Source organism: Eumetopias jubatus, unplaced genomic scaffold, assembly GCF_037043125.1.
Source record: "Eumetopias jubatus isolate StellerSeaLion01/CBP00866 unplaced genomic scaffold, mEumJub1_p1.0 scaffold_1, whole genome shotgun sequence".
In the NCBI taxonomy this organism is placed as follows: Eukaryota; Metazoa; Chordata; class Mammalia; order Carnivora; family Otariidae; genus Eumetopias; species Eumetopias jubatus.
Genome location: NW_028274807.1, coordinates 144,285,898 through 144,303,532, shown reverse-complemented (window position 1 = coordinate 144,303,532; position 17,635 = coordinate 144,285,898). Strand labels below are relative to the sequence as shown.

The window sequence follows — 17,635 nt, the reverse complement described above, 5'->3', positions numbered from 1 at the left end:
CTAGTATGTGTAGACTAATTTCTACAAAAACAAAAGAAAAGCTCATCAAGGAAAAGTTGGTAACAATGCACTCGGGTAAAAATGCCTGACCCACCTTATTAATACAAAAAAAGCAAAAAAAAAATACGAAATTATTTTTACCTTCTTATGGGTAATATGGCCAAACAAAATAGCTGTTCAATGAAAAGAATGTATATGAAACATCTCTTACAAGCTGAAATTTCAAAAGTCAAATCACTTACCTATATAGACTCTCTTGCTGTATCTCTGCATCAGTAATAACACAAATACATGCAGTGGAATAAGGTTGATAATAAACACATAGCCACCCCAAGCAGAGACCTAGGAGTTAAGAAATGCAAAGTTAAATAATTTAAGATGTTTGGTAAGTTTTATTTGTCATGACAATCTAAACATACAATGAACAGACAAACACTAGGAGTCTTAGCAATTGTGAAATATGCTTAAAATTGATTTATATAACCTACAAAAAAGCTATTTTTACTTATTTTTATTGATTATTAAAATAATACAATCCCATAAATCCAACATGCTTTTCTATGATCACTGGAGAAATGGTCAAATTAAACTAAGAACACTTCTAGGAACACTAATTTGTGAATCAGTAGTAAAAAGTCTTTCATGAAGGTAAGGATAGTTGGGATATAGATCATAAATTTTTAAAAGAAAAAAAGGGTTTTACTTCCCCCATTTTTGATAAGTACATTGCAAGAAGCTTGACTACGAATAAGAACATGTTAGCATCAGCCAACAAGTGAAATACAAGGAACACTCAGATAATCTGGATATGCTTTGAGATACTCAAAAGTGCTACCTTGAGTATAAATTATTGCCTACTAATGGATTACAAATCAAGATTCCATTTTAATGTTTAGCATGTATCATAAAATTAGAATAGCCTATTTAATCAGAATAAATGAGTATGTTCTGGTCTAATTTTTTTATGTAATCCTTTATTTTATTTTTTAAGTAAGCTATATGCCCAAAGTGGGGCTTGAACTCACGACACTGAGATCAAGAGTCGCATGCTCTACCAACTGAGTCAGCCAGCCATCCCTATTCTGGTCTAAATTCACAAAAATTCTAAAGATAAGGTTTATTCTCAACCAGTAGCATTACCTTTTTGAGTATATTTAATAGACAATAAGCTCTTGTCAGGATCAAAGTTTTAGGTGTACTCTAATAATTAAAAGCTTAGAAGAACCATTTTACCAACAGTCACATCAGGAGACTAGATGTTCACATATATATTGTAACAATGCTACCCTTGTCTAAAATATCTCAGGACCACTTGTAATGAACTACCTGTCCTCAGTGTGCAATGCATATAAGAATATCAGTTTAGTGCTTCAGTCACATGCTATTTTGCACCAAAAACAATGTTACTCTGATTGAGCACAAGTCCTAACTGAAGGACTTCAAATTATCTTCAAAATTTAAATGTAAGCTTCGAAGACAATGAGTTTGCTAGTACTTGGGTATAGCTGCACGGAATGTGTCTCAGGCTTCAACCATTTTAAAGGGGGCATGGGTAATTTGGATGCATAAATTCCATGATAGTTGTTTAAAAACAGAAAAAAAGCTACCTAAAATTATCACTAATTTTCAGCACAAGACTACTATATAGGCTGTGCTGTGGGGAAAAAAGGCAGGAAAATGAAAGAGGTAATTCTGAGCCCCAATCTTATCTATTGAAAAAAGTATGTAGGTAAGTTTTCCTAGAGGATAGGAACATAATTTAGATAAATTACACATTTGAAAAGGAAAATTTTTGTTTCACTTCCTGCAAATATTGTATCTGAGGGCTTGAGTATTAGCCCTCCCACACACCCCAAGGATGGGGGCAGAGAAGAGGATGGCAGTAATGAATGGGAATAGATTAAAATTAGGATCCTAAAAATTTCAGGAGAAAGGAAGTGAAGAACTAGTCCAGATGAGAAGAAAATGATGAAGAAGAGGAACTGGTCTAATTTCCAAATACTTACTAGACCTCATATAGTTTCAAATATGAATTCTTACCATATAGAAATACGATAAGCAGCAGCACACTGTCCAAAAAACTGACCCAGTTTTTACAGATTTTACCTAAAACACAAACAAGCAAATGTTTACAAATGTTCCTGCTATTCAAACAAAGTTAAATATTTAGTACACTTGTACTACAAAAAGCCAAAGTTATATATTTCAAAAAAGTACAGTGGTTATTCAGATATTCAGATCCACTTAATATATGCATTTAGAACAGGCAACAGACATTTTATGAATAGTCCTGAGTTTTCTGTTATGCGGTTTTCAGTAAAAAGAATCATCTTAGAAGAAGGAAAACTATATTTTTCTATTTGCTTTATTTTCTATTTTAAAATGATTAATATCAACAAATTGAGATTTTAACTAAATAAATTTGTTCAGCAAATCTACATTTTTACATATGGTTGATTTTCTATATAATTCTAATTATAAGCATCCATTTTTGAAAACCTATCATCTAGGAATTTTCATATACCATAACCAATAACAATGATCAATAAATAATCTATATCCTCAAGAAACTGACAGTCCTACAATAATTTCTAGGATATGTCAGTAAAATTCTCAATTACTCTGAACCAGAAAGAGAACCTGCAACCAATGAAAGGTTCAAAAAATGACAAATCTCTACCGTCTAAAAAAAAAACTAACCAAAGAAATAATTCCCAGATAAGTTTATATGTTCCTCCGAAAATAATGGTTTGGTTCAGAAAACTGAATTTTAAATTTCAAAAAACACAAGTTCTAAATACTTATTTATGCCAAGAGCAAAATGTCATCTTTATTTAAGAACTATATATATACTTGATCTCAAGGAATTTATTTTTAAAATGAGTCTCTACTAGTACATTAAAACAAACTACAGGTGACATGTAATCTTTGGGGGAACTGTAAAGCAAACACATGCACACACATGCGCACACACACACACACACACACACACACAGAGGAATGAAAAGGGGGGGAGAGGAAGGAAAGAGAAAACATTCCTAGTTTACAGCACTTAAAGATATTAGCAGGCTGACTTCTATTAGACTAATGAAAGACTGCTTTGAATTCAACATCATAGTATATGTGTGTGACAAAACACACCCCCCCCTTCCCCCACTGAAACCAGCTTGATCTATGTTAAAACGTGTCAATATATTAAAATACTGACATTTTAAAAGTGAAAAAACCTACCAGGACTGATTAGAAATTATTCCTATAATATCCAAACTCTACAGAGTGGAGAAGTGAGTTGGAACCAAGTGCTAATGCCAAAATCACAGAGACCAAAAAATAAATTAGAGAGACCAAAGATGATTTTTAGAAAGGAAAGCAGCTACCAGGGAAATGAGAAAGAAAAGAATGTTCAGAAAGGCCTAATTATTTTTTTTTAAGATTTTATTTATTTGAGAAGGAAAGAACATGAGGGGGGAAGGGGGGGCGGGGCAGAGGGAGAGGGAGAAGCAGGCTCTCTGCAGAGCAAGGAGCCCGAGGACGCAGGGCTTGACCCCAGGGCCTTGGATCATGACCTGAGCCACCCAGGTGCCCCAGAAAGGCCTAATTCTAAATGGAGAGACTAGAAGAAATAGTGTTCTCAGAGGACAAGATGTTCCAGAAACAAAAAGGAAACCCAAGAACAGGGGCACAAAGGCTATGGCAGGTAGATCAACAGAATAAAGAAGAAAAAAAATGATTCTACCTAGTGACAGAGAAAAAAGGCTATCCAGTGCACTGGAGGTAGAGAAGATAAATGCTGGCAGAGAAAGCTTGCAAATGACCATTCAGTGCTTTACATTTGTGTGTCAGTTATCATTTTATTGCCTCTTAGCTCCAAATGCACCCTTCAATATATGTTCTATGATAAACAACAGAATACTTTCTAAGTAGTTCTCCTTTAAAGTAAGTATGATGTTAAGTTTTCTCGGTAGAGGGTGCTGAAGGAACACTGCAGTAGAGGCTCTCCAATCATTTCTGGTGTAGGCTGGCATTGGTGGTATGGGTGTGAGAACATCTGGTGGTGCTGACTCCAGCCACAGGGCAGAACACAGTCCTTCTGTGACTTTGCACCCTTGGTCTAGTAATAACTTTTCTGCAGTCCTCTTGACATGGTAACCAAAAGCCCCATACACAGTCTAAAAGCTTCCTGCCCGTGCCAGTACCCAGACTCCCACTGCACACTGTGCTACAGGTTACCAACTCCCTACTTCTGAATGCCTACACTCCAGAGGGTAGTCAATCGCCTGTCGGACAGCTCCAAAGAAGCTCTAAGCTGGCCTAACCATCAAACTTCTCTGGGGTTGGTGGGCTGAACCACACCCTAATGAAATCTGAATCCTAAGTTTGTCCTTCCTTGAGTACTTTCCCTTAGCCTTAGCATATCATATAGGGCTTCCTTCTGTATTACTCTTCTATCATGGTTAATACTTCTTTTTCTAAAACTCCCCTTATGTAATCTACTGTGACTGATTAGGCCCATTCCTGCTACAATCTATTACCAAAAAATCAAAATATACTTATAACCATTAAATACAGTTCATACCCTGAAATTTCCTCAAACCCCAAAACCAACTGTATAGGCTGAGAGAGAATGAGAAAAGGAATCAAACATATTCTGCTGTATTTACCAATACACACAAAACTCTGCAAGGCTATGTTGGACACACAAATTATAACTCAGTCATGCCCCAAATGGAGAGGTAAGACACAAAAGCAAGAACTACAGTCAAAGCACAATATGACAGAAACCACATGGGTGAGTATAGACACTGAGTGGCATAAGGTCCTTATAGATCCTGTTGGTAACAGAAATACAAGTCAGGAGGATGGTATATGACTAAGTGAGTGTTGAGGTCCAAATTTACAGTGGTAGGAATGTAGACATAAAGGAGAGGCTATGTTTAAGGGCCAAATCAACATTTTTTTGGTGAACTACTAGAATTAGTAGTAGAGAAAAAGAAGTTGAGAACTCCTAGTTTCCTGCCTTGAGGTACTACCCATCAGTGGGGAAGAGGAAGACCAAGAGAGGGTAGGTTTAGACAGGTGGTTTTTGAACTCAGTCTTTGACACGTTAATATTAAAACTCTTGAATTAGAAATCTTCAACAATGGAACTAGAAATCAAGAGAAAAAAAAGGCTGGGAAATTCCAAATATTAGGAAACTAAACAACACGCTTCTAAAGAACCCATGGGTCAAAGAAGAAATCAAGAATTAGAAAAATATTTTAACTACATGACAATGAGAACACAACATACTGAAATATACAGAATACAGCTAAAGCAATGATGAAAGTATAATTTAAATTTCATATTAGGGGGCGCCTGGGTGGCTCAGTCGTTAAGCGTCTGCCTTCGGCTCAGGTCATGGTCCCAGGGTCCTGGGATCGAGCCCCGCATCGGGCTCCCTGCTCAGCGGGAAGCCTGCTTCTCCCTCTCCCACTCCTCCTGTTTGTGTTTCCTCTCTCGCTGTGTCTCTCTGTCAAATAAATAAAATCTTTAAGAATAAAAAAAATAAATAAATTTCCTATTAGAAAAACAGAAATAGCTAAAATAACTTAGGCTTCAACCTCAAGAAGCTATAAAGGAGCAAACCAAATACAAAATAGAATAATAAAAGTCAAGAATTCAATGAAATAGAAACCAAATACAGAGAAAAATAAATGAAACCAAAAGTTGAATAAACTTTAGACTGACCAAGAAAGAAGATACAAATGACCAATACTAGGAATGAGAGGTAACATCACTACAGACTGTACAGAAATTCAAAGAATTATAAAGGAGTATGATGAATAATTTGTGCCAACAAATATCATATACATGAAAAGAAAAACTTCAAAAAAGAAATACTTTACCAAATTATCCATAAAGAAACAAAATCAGAACAGAACTATGTCAATAAAAATTGAATTAGTAATTAAAAATCTTCCCAGGTTCAGCTTGCTTCACTGGTGAAAAGTATCAACAGTTAAGGAAGACATAATACCAATCCTACAAAGATTCTTTCAGAAAAGAGAGGAGAAGGAAACACTTCCCTCATTATTTTAAGAGCCCAGTATTAACTCTGATATCAAAGCCAGATAGGGGCGCCTGGGTAGCTCAGTCAGTTAAGCATCTGCCTTGGGCTCTGGTCATGATCCTGGGGTCCTGGGATCAAGCCCCTGGGACTGAACCCCACACCAGGCTCCCTGCTCAGCAGGGAGTCTGCTTCTCCCTCTCCTCTTGCCCCTCCCCCGCTTGTGCTCGCTCGCACGCGTGCGTGCACGCTCTCTCAAGAAATAAAATCTTAAAAAAACAAAAAAAACAAACCAAAAACCAAAGCCAGACAAAGATATCACAAGAAAAGAAAAACTACATGTTAATATCCCTCATGGATACAGATGAAAAAATTCTTAACAAAATATAAATACAAAACCAACAATATAAAAAAAAGGATTATGTGTCATGAACAAGTGGAATTGATTCCATGAATTCAAGGTTGTTTTAACATCTGAAAAAAAAAAGAAAAATGCAGTGGTTCCCGAGTGAGGAATAGGGAGAAAGTACTCCTGGCATCTTGTGTGTGGAGGTAAGGGATGCGCTAAACACTCCGCAACACAAGAAATAACTGCCTGTCCCCAAATGTCAATAGTATTAAAGTAGAGAAACCTTGAATTAATGTAATTAAGGACAAAACCATATGATTATCTCAATAGACATAAAAAAGCTATTGACAAAATCTAACACCCATTTGTGATAAAAATTCTCAAACTGAAAATAAGAAAGCTTCCTTCAGTTATGATAAAGGACATCTATAAAAAACAACTAACATCATACTTAATGGTGAAAGCTTGAATGCTTTCCCTTTAAAATCCGGAAGGAAAGGATAAAAAAATTCTCAATGTTTCTACTGAACACTGTGTTAGAGGTTCCAACCAGTATATAATGAGGCAAGAAAAAAAATTTAATTTCTGCTCTTAGAAAGATATTGTTAAAAAAAATAAAAGGACAAGCTACAAACCGGGAGCAAATGTTTACAAAACATACATCTGATAGAGAACTTGTTTCCAAAATATATAAAGAACTCTTACAGCTCAATAATAAGAAAACAACCCAACCAAAACATAGGCAAAAGGTATGAACAGACATTTCACCAAAGAAGAATCAGAATGGAAAATAAGCACATGAAAACATGCTCAACTGTTACTCACTGGAGAAAACCAAATTAAAACCATGAGATACCACTACACACCTACTAGAATGGCTGAAATTTAAAAATCTGAACATATCACATGTTGGTAAAAGCAGAGTAAATGCAATGCCTCATACTTTGGTGGAGGGAAATAGTTTTGGCAGCTATTTATAAAATTAAACATGTACTTATATTACAAACCAGCAACCCCACAGACCTAGGCATCTGTCCAAAAGGAATACTAATATATGCCCATATGCAGAACTGTATGCAAATATTTATAGCTAGTTTATTCATAAATGCCAAAAATTGGGAAACAAAATAAGCAATAGTATATCCATATAGTACCCCCATACTACTCAGCAATAAAAAGTAACAAACTACTAAAACATCAACAACATGGATAACTCTCAAAAGTCTTTTGTTAAGTGAAGTAAGTCATACATAAAGGGGTCACCCCTCACTGTATGTTTCTACAACATGGCATTATGGAAAACAAACTCCCAAAAATATGAAGACAGAAATCAGATCTGCAGTTGCAAGAAATATGGGTTAAGGAGAGGACTGATTACAAAGACAGGGGAAAAAAACCTTAAAAGAAAAATTCTGTAGGACGCAACGATATGTACTGTTCTCAGTACTATTTTACCTGCATCAGCTCTGCTGTTGGTGAGTGGTAACACAGAGGTAAAAACAAACATGTACTCAATTCCTGTGTTCCTATAATGTTCTACACATTAACTTATTTAAACCATATAAGGTAGGTACTATTATTACTTCCATTTTATAGTTGATTTAATAGACATGGGGGTGGTTTAAATAACTCCTAGTGATAAAAACTGAAATCCAGGAAACAGGAACCAGACCAGGGCAGTTTGGCTCCAAAGACTCTACTCTTAAGCACTTGATCCTGACAAAAAAAGGTTAGAAACTATAGAACACAAATTAGCATATTCAAAAATGTCTGGAAATGGTGCTTTGAAAACAGAGTATTTAAAAACTTTTAAAGACTGTTAAGCAGTTTAAAAATAAACACACCAGATGAGGAATTAGTAGACAATTAAATGTAAAATGTTTTCAACTTCATGTCATTTGGCTACAAAAAACTTTTCAGAGTAGTCAGAGCTGTTATATTTACTTTCAATTGGTAAAGATCAAATTTGACATAAATGTAATTATCTAATGCAACTCTGTAGCTAAAACAGTTTTTACATTTCATTTATAAGAAAAGTGAAGGAGAGTAAAGTGTCAAACACCTTGCCACAAGTCAGAAAATGAGTTTTAATGCCAGAACTCCAAACCAACTCCTCATTTCAAATACTGGAGCTGCTTCTACTTTAAACCTAGTTTATTTTAAATATGTTGCTTTAAAAAACAGAACAAAGGAAAAACTCACAAAATCATCTTTTAGTCCTGAGTATGCTTTATCATTCTGTCAAGCTATTATTAAAAGCAACAGGATACTCATAATTTCCCCTACCAGCTCATCAACTTCATTTAAGTCTGTATAATCAACATATAAAATAGCACCAGTTCCACACTGTGTTCTACAAAATTATCTGTTGAATTAATAAAAAAAAAAAATTGTGCCACTTAAAAAACAATGTTGTAATGGAGAATCCGATGCAAAATTCATATGGAAATACAAAGGACCTTAAATGTCCAAACAAAAATTACCAGGGTATAAAAGCTAGCATTATTTTAACTTTGATTTGTAACTCCAAATTTAGTTTTCTACATACTTTAAGAGACTAATACAATTAAAACAATTATTAGTTTGTTTTTGCACACACAATGTATAAAAATTTAATTTTGTGACATCAACAACCAAAAGGGGTAGGAGGAGAGTTGTAAGGAGATTTTTTATATACTAATTGAAGATGAGCTAATATAAATTGAAATAAGAGTTTTATAATATTAGAATGCTAAATGTAACCCCCATGGTAACCACAAAGAAAACAGCAATATAACATACACCAAAAGGAAATGAGAAAGGTATTTAAACAATTCATTACAAAAAAAATCAACTCAACACAAAAGACAGTAATAAAGGAAATGAGGGACAGAAAAGCTACTGGGCATATAGAAAATAAATAGCAAAATGACAAGTAAGATCTTTCTTATCAGGAATAAACGTAAATGGTTTACATCAAACTCTCCAATCAAAAGATAAAGACTGGCATAATGGATAAAAACACATGGTCTAAATATATGCTCTCCACCAGGCACTCACTTTAGATCCAAAGACACAAATATATTCAAAGTTAAAGGATGGAAAAAGATATTCTATGCAAACAGTAACTAAAAGAGAACAGGTAACTATACTAATGACAGACACAACAAACTTTAAATCAAAAAAGGCTGCAAGACAAAAAAGGACAATGTATATTAATAAAACATTCAATACTCCAAGTGTAATGATTACAACATTTAGACACTTAATGAAAGACCATCAAAATATATGAAGCAAAAACTGACAGAAATTAAGAAATAGTTTTATAATAGTTGGAGACTTCAATACCCCACTCTCAACTGGTAGAACTAGACATAAGGAAAGAAAGAGAGGACTTCACTCAATAGACCAACTAGACCCAGTAAGATTAGGATACACATTCTTCTCAAGTGCACATGAACATTTTCTAGGACAGACCATATGTTAGGCTACAAATTAATTCTAAAGAGCCAGAGATCATAAAAAGTATATTCTCTGACCACAATGGGATGAAATTTGAAATCAATAACAGAAGTGAAATTAGAAAATTCACACATTCGTGGAAATGAAACACTTAAACAACCAATGGGTGAAGAAGGAATAACAAGAAATTTAAAAAATAAAGAGGAATGAAAACAAAAACACAACACACCAAAACTTATGGGATGCTGCGAAGCATTGCTAAGAGAAAAATGTATACCTATAAACATATACATTAAAAAAGAGATCTCAAATTAACAACCTAACTGTAAAATTTAAGGAACTAGAAAGAGAACAAACTAAACCCAAAACTACTAGAATAAATAACATAATAAGTAAACTAGAGAATAAAAAAATAATAAAATTAGGACACCTGGGTGGCTCAGTTAATGTCTGCCTTTAGCTCAGGTCATGATCCCAGGGTCCTGGGATCAAGTCCCACATCTGGCTCATTGCTCAGTGGGGAGCCTGCTTCTCCCTCTACTACCTGCCGTTCCCCCTGCTTGTGTGCTCTCTCTGACAAATAAATAAATAAATCTTTAAAAAAATAATGAAATCAATAAAACCAAAAAGTAGTTCTTTGAAAGTATCAACAAAATTGACAAATCTTTAGCTAGATGGACTAAGAAAAGAGAAAGTCAAATTACTAAATCAGAAATAAAAATGGAAATGTTACTAATTCTGTAGATATTAAAAGGATTATAAGGCAGTGCTATGAGTAACTGTACTCCAACAAAGTGGATAACCTAGATGAAATGGGATGAATTCCTATAAATATAAAACCTACCATACTAAATCATGCAGAAATAGAAAATCTGAACAGACCTGTAACTAATAGATTGGATCGGTAATCAAAAATCTTTCAACAAGGAAAAGCCTGGGACTTGACGGCTTCATTGGTATATTCTATAAAATATTAAAAGAATGAATATCAATCCTCAAACTTTTCCAAAAACAACTGAAGAGGATGAAATCGTTCCTAATTTATTCTATCAGGCCAGCATTACCCTGGTATCAAAAACAGACAAAAAACACAAGAAAACCTACTGACCAGTTATCACCTATGAACACTAATGTAGAAACCCTCAACAGAATACTAATAACCAAATTCAGCAGCATGTTATAAGGAGAGACTGAAAACAGCCAAGATAAAGAAAAAGAGTCATAAACCAAGTGATATAGAAGACACTTAGAAAATCCAAGAAAAACAGTGGAACAAACTGGTATTTAAAACTACAATCAAAAACAACTTCTCAGAGGGGCACCTGGTTGACTCAGTTGGTTAAAAATCTGCGTTCAGCTCAGGTCATGATCCCAGAGTCCTGGGAATGAGCCTCGCTCAGCAGGGAGCCTGCTTCTCCCTCTCCCTTTGCCCCTCCCCCTGCCCATGCGTGCCTGTGCTCACTCTCTCAAATAAATAAAATCTTAAAAACAAATAAACAAGCAAAAACAACAGCAACAAAACAACTTCTCAGAAATAATATCAATCTACATGTTGAAAGGGATCAACATTACCAGAAAGGTCAGTTTTCAGACACATCTAGAAAATTTATTACTTTACTGATACAGAAAAAAAATCTCTATTACTTCAGGATTAGAAGACATTTCTTCCTTTTTTTTTGCCCAAGAAGATTTTTTTTAAGTTTATTTATTTATTTATTTGAGGGAGAGAGAGAGAGAGAGAGCATGCACGAGTTGGCTGGGGGCGGGGGATAGGGAGAGAGGGAGAAGCAGACTCCCTGCTGAGCAGGAGTCCAATGAGAGGCTCAATCCCAAGACCCGGAGAGCATGACCTGAGCCAAAGGCAGATGCTTAACTGACTGAGCCACCCAGGCACCCCCATGTTTCTTATTAATAAAATTAGGTTCTTGACAGTAGGAAGCAAAATAGAGTGAGGGTGGTACAATTTCAAGAAATTCAAGCAAAGACTATATGGCCTAGAATTTTATATCAGTCCAACTATCAAGTATGAGGCTACAGAAAAACAGGTTTAAACATGCAAGGACTTGAGAAATACTGTACTTTGAGACCTTCCTAAGATGTCTACTAGAGGAATACCTTGGTCCAACTGAGAAATATACATAAAAAATATTTTAAGGGGCACCTGGGTGGCTCAGTCTGTTGAGCAACCGACTCTTGGTTTCAGTTCAGGTCCTGATCTCATGGGTGGTGGGACTGGGCCACATCGGGCTCTGTGCTCAGTGGGGGGGTCTGCTTGAAGATTCTCTCCCTCTGCCCCTCCCCCGACACGCACATGTGTGTGGAACACGTGCTCTAAAATAAAACCTTTAAAAATATTTTTAAAAATATTAATATACAAAATATGTATCAATATATATCGCATACTTAATAACATTATGTTAATATACAACATATAATATAAAAGCCATATATGAAAAACCCACAGCAAACATACTCAACAGTGAAAGACTGAAGTTTTTCCTGTAAGATCAGGAATAAGACAAGGCCCACTTTTGCAACTTCTATTCAACATAATACAGTTGGCCCTTGAACAATGCAGGGGGGTTAGGGGCACTGACCCCCACACAGCTGCAAATCTGCATATAACTTTTGACCCTCAAAAACTTAGCTACTAATAGCCTACTGTAGAGTGGAACCTTACCCCTAATATAATCAGCTGGTTGACACATATTTTATATGTTACATGTATTTTACAATGTATTCTTATAATAAAGCCAAAGAAAATATTTTAAAAATCATAAGGAGAATACATTTATATACTGTACTGTATTTCTTGAAAAAAAAAATCCACTTAAGTGGATCCTCACAGTTCAAATCTGGGTTGTTCAAGGGTCAGCTGTACTTGAAGTTCTAGTCAGAGCAATCACGCAAGAAAAACAAAAGGCATGCAAATTAGAAAGAAGAAAAATGATTCCTATTTGCAGATAATATGATTTCATATGTAGAAAACCCTAGATTCCACACACAGAAACTGTCAGACCTGACAAATGAATTCAGCTAAGCTGCAGGATACAAAGTCAATATACAAATATCAGTTGTATTTCTATACCAACAATGAACAATCTGAAAAGGAAATTACTGAAAAAATTCAATTACAATAGCATCAAAAAGAATAAAATACTTACGAATTAACTAATGAGATAAGACTTATTACAATGAAAACTCTAAAACACTGCTGTAAAAAATTAAAGACATAAATGGAAACATCCCATGTTCATTCATGAATTCAAAGACAGTATTAAGATGATACTACTACTCAAAGTGATCTACAAAGTCAATGTAATCTGATTTAACATCCCAATGATGTTTTTTGCAGAAGTAAAAAATCCATTCTAAAATTCATATAGCATCTCTAAAGGCCCCTAATAAACAAAAGCATCTTGAAAAAGTTTAAGGTAGAGAAAACACACTTCCTGATTTTCAACCAGGGTGCCAAGACCATTCAATGGGGAAAGGACAATCTTCAATAAATGGTGCTGGGAAAGCTGGACATCTGTGCAAAATAATGAAGTTGAACCCTTACTTAACACCATATACAAGATTAACTCAAAAAGATCTAAATGTAAGACCTAAAACTCTTAGAAGAAAACACAGGGCAAAAAGCTTCATCACATTAAATTTGGCAGTGATTTCTCAGATAAGACACCAAAGGCAAAGCAGCAAAAGAAAACACAGACAAATTGGACTTCAGGGAAAATTAAAAATTGTCAAAAGACAATACAATAAAAAAGGAATGGGAGAAAATGGAATGGGAGAAAATATTCAGAAGTCATGTATCTTATAATGGATTCATATTGAGAATATATAGAGAACTCCTAAAACTGATCAACAACAAAAACCTGATTCAAAAATGGGCAAAGGACTTGAATAAACATTTCCCCAGATATACAAATGGCCTTTTAACCACAAGCAAAGATGCTCAACATCATTAGGTACCAGGAAAGTGAAAACCAAAACCAAAACTACATTGAGATACCATCTCATACCCATTAAGATAGCTACTATCCAAAAAAAAAAGAAAAAGAAAAAGAAAAAAAAGAAAGAAAATAACAGGTGTTGACAAGGATGTGGAAAAACTGGAACCCTTGTGTACTGCTGATGGGAATGTAAACTGGTACAGGGGCTATGGAAAACAGAATGGTAGTTCTTCAAAAAATGGAAAACAGAATTATCACATGATCTGGCATTTCACTTCTGGGTATATACCGCAAAGAAATGCAAATAGTATTTCACAGATATCTGTACACCTATGTTCATAACAACATTATTCACAATAGTTAAAATACAAAACAACCCATGTGTCCATCAACAGATGAATGGATAAACAAAATGTGGTATATAAACAGAACGGAATGTTATTCAGCCTTAAAAAGGAAGGAAATTCTGACATATGCTTACAACATTTATGAACCTTGAGGACATTATATTATGCTAAGTAAAATGACAAAAAGCCAAAAACCGTGTGATTCCACTTATATGAGATACTCAAGGTAATCAAAACCACAGAGACCAAAAGTAGAATGGTGGTTGTCCGGGGAAAGGGGAGGGAAGAATGGGGAATTACTGTTTAATGGATACAGTTTCAAGTTTCATAAGGTGAAAAGTTACAGGGATGGACGGTAGTGATGGTGAATGTATTTAATGTACTTATAAATGGTTAAATTTTATGTGTATTTTACCATAATAAAAACAAACCATGAGATATGACCTCATACCAACAGGTGACATATTAAAAACACACACACAGAAAAAATTATGTATTGGCAAGAATTTAGAGAAATTAAAACTTTCCTAAATTGTTGGTAGGAATGTAGCATGGTGCCACCAAGGCACCCCAGGATATATTATTTTTTAATTATTATTATTTTTTAAATTACAAAATATATAGAAGAGTAAAGAATAGCCATCCAGACTTCTAAATGAGAATACTTATTTGCTTCAGATGATTTTATTAAAAATTTTAACAACATAGTTGAACCTCCCTTAAAATTCCTTCCTTAAAATCACTCACGCATACTGAGAATACCTACTACCATGAAGTTGGTGTACATGATGGATATATATGCTATATTTTTATACACAACATATGGTATGATTTGTACTGATTAAAATTTAAATAAAGATATCATACTGTACATATTGCACCTCAACTTATTTTTCCACTTGGCATTATATTATAAAGATCTATCAACATTCATACATACTTTAAAAATTTAAAAAAATTGTATGTTAAAAGGCCTCAGATGTTCCAAATTTTGTGTTTTTTCTTCATATGCACAAAATAAACACTATGTTTTTAAACATTTTTGGATGAATACAGCAGCATTAGCAGCATCCTACTGCTTGTCATCATACTCATCTCCGGGTGTTTTCTTCTGAAACTCAAAATCAAGCAACCATCTACATTGTTGACTAAAACATTCTCCTCTGAAATTTCTTGCCAAAGTAAAAATTTCCAAGGGCTAAGTAATTTTAAAAGATGTAATTATTAAAGAGAAAATAACACTTCCAATTCACCTAGATACCTAAAAATATACTTAACATATAAAAAAGTATTCACATGTAAAAATTTGGCAATTTTCAACAATGAAAAAGTATTAGCATAGGCTACAGGTAAAATAAAATAAATGCAACCTTTAAGTTAAAGCCAGTACTAAGTAACTTCCTTTTACATGTTAAAAAGAACATTAAGTTTAGATAACTTGGCAACATACTTCTGGTTTCTGGTTCCAAATGTAAGGGAACCATTCTATCCTAACAAAAAGTAAAAAGCTGAACAGTTGAAAAATCAACAACTCTAATCAACAAGATTAGAGACACACAGAGGCGCGTGGGTGGCTCAGTCATTTAAGCATCTGCCTTGGGCTCAGGTCATGATCCCGGGGTCCTGGGATGGAGGCCCACATCAAGCTCCCTGCTCAGTGGGGAGCCTGCTTCTCCCTCTGCCTGCTGCTCTCTCTCTCCCCCACAAATAAATAAATAAATAAATCTTTAAAAAAAAAAAGAGAGAGAGAGATTAGAGACACAGATGCAAACACACAGTCACACCAGTGGAAATTGATACGGGAAACAGTATGAGACACAGAACCTAGGAAAACATAGACTGTTTGAGGAATGGCTGGAAGCTCAGTGTGGGAACTTAAAAAGTACAGGGTGGACCCAGTCATACAAAGGCCCCCACAATTCTGTGGGATTTACCTCCAGGATCTCCACCAGGTTCTTACAGTAAATGTAAGAAACAAATTCCCTTGTTTCCAGCACAAGGAAGGGAAAAGGAACCATTCTGAAATATGCCTGAGCATTCTGTTCTTAACAAGGCCTATCCTGGGGCACCTGGGTGGCTCAGTTGGTTAAGCAACTGCCTTCAGCTCAGGTCATGATCCCAGGGTCCTGGGATCAAGCCCTGCGTCGGGCTCCCTGCTCATCGGGGAGTCTGCTTCTCCCTCTCCCTGCCGCTCTGCCTACTTCTGCTCTCTATCTCTCTGTCAAATAAATAAATAAATAAATCTTAAAAAAACAAAACAAAACAAAACAAAACAAGGCCTATTCTTCGAGAAACTTACATCAGGGAGGGGAATATCCAACTCCAGTCAGCTCCAGCCAACCCTGTCTACTTAAGTAAGGCAGGGGGGAGGATGGCAACACACAAAGTTTACAATCCTGCTTATTAAAAGACTCAGACCTAATCTTAACAACTACAGAATGCTTTCCCTCTCCACACACCTTAACTCCTCATTACTAAAGGCTTATTTACCATAATTCCTTTTACCTAGTACATTAGAAGAAAGAGAGAAAGAATAGAGTATTTGAAACAATAATGACAGAGTATTTCCCCAAACTAATGTCAGACACCAAACCACAGATCCAGGAAATTCAAGCACTAAAGAATAAATGCCCAAAAAATCCAACTACCCTGTACCAGGCACATCTCTGTCAAACTACAGAAAATTAAAAATAAAAATCCTGAAAGAAGCCAGAAGACACCTTACCTAGAAAGGAACAAAGAATTATATGACATCTACTCAGAAACCAACCAAGCAAGCAAAAATAGAACAGAATCAGATATTTCAAGTACTGAGAGGGAAAAACACCAACCCAGAATTCTGTATATGTTGTCCGCAAGAAACCTAGTTTAAACATAAAGATACATATAAATTAAAAATAAACAGATGGCAAAAAAAGTACCATGCTAACACTAATCAAAAGAAAGCAGGAGTAGCTATATTAATTTCAGATCAGACTTCAAAGCAAGTAAAGTTATCAGGGATAAGAAAAGACATTACATAATGATAAAGGGATTAATTCTCCAAGAAGATATAACAATCCTTAACGTCTATGCATAAAACAATAGAGCATCAAACTAAGCAAGGAAAAAACTGATAGAAATGCAAGGAGAAATGGATGAATCCACTATCGTAATTGGAGACTTCAAAACCTCTGTCTCTCAGAAACGGACAGGAGCAGCAGCTAATCAGTAAGGATGCAGGTGAACTCAAAATCATCAATAAACTAGGTATCCTGGATCTACAAACTACTCCATCCACAACCAGGAAAATATACATTCTTCTCAAGGCCACATGGAACATTCACTATAACATACATCTTAACAAATTTAAAGAATAGAAGTCACATAATGTGCATTCTTAGCCCACAAAGGAATCAAACTAAAAAATCAGTAACAGAAAGATAACTAAAGAACTGGGATTAAACAACATGCTTCTAAGTAACACATGGGTCAAAGATTAACTCCCAAGAAAAAA

At 35.0% G+C, this 17,635-nt stretch overlaps 1 protein-coding gene across 1 annotated transcript in view; it reads right to left on the bottom strand.

The window, feature by feature from the left end:
- The window catches only part of STT3B (STT3 oligosaccharyltransferase complex catalytic subunit B), a 107,926-nt gene that overhangs the window by 42,056 nt on the left and 48,235 nt on the right, over nt 1–17,635 (bottom strand). Inside the window, exons 4-5 of the mRNA XM_028107048.2 lie at nt 2,041–2,106; nt 243–342 (exon numbers count right to left, since the gene is read on the bottom strand). Of these exons, the coding sequence (XP_027962849.1) occupies nt 243–342; nt 2,041–2,106 (166 nt within the window). The remainder of the gene's footprint in view (nt 1–242; nt 343–2,040; nt 2,107–17,635) is intronic.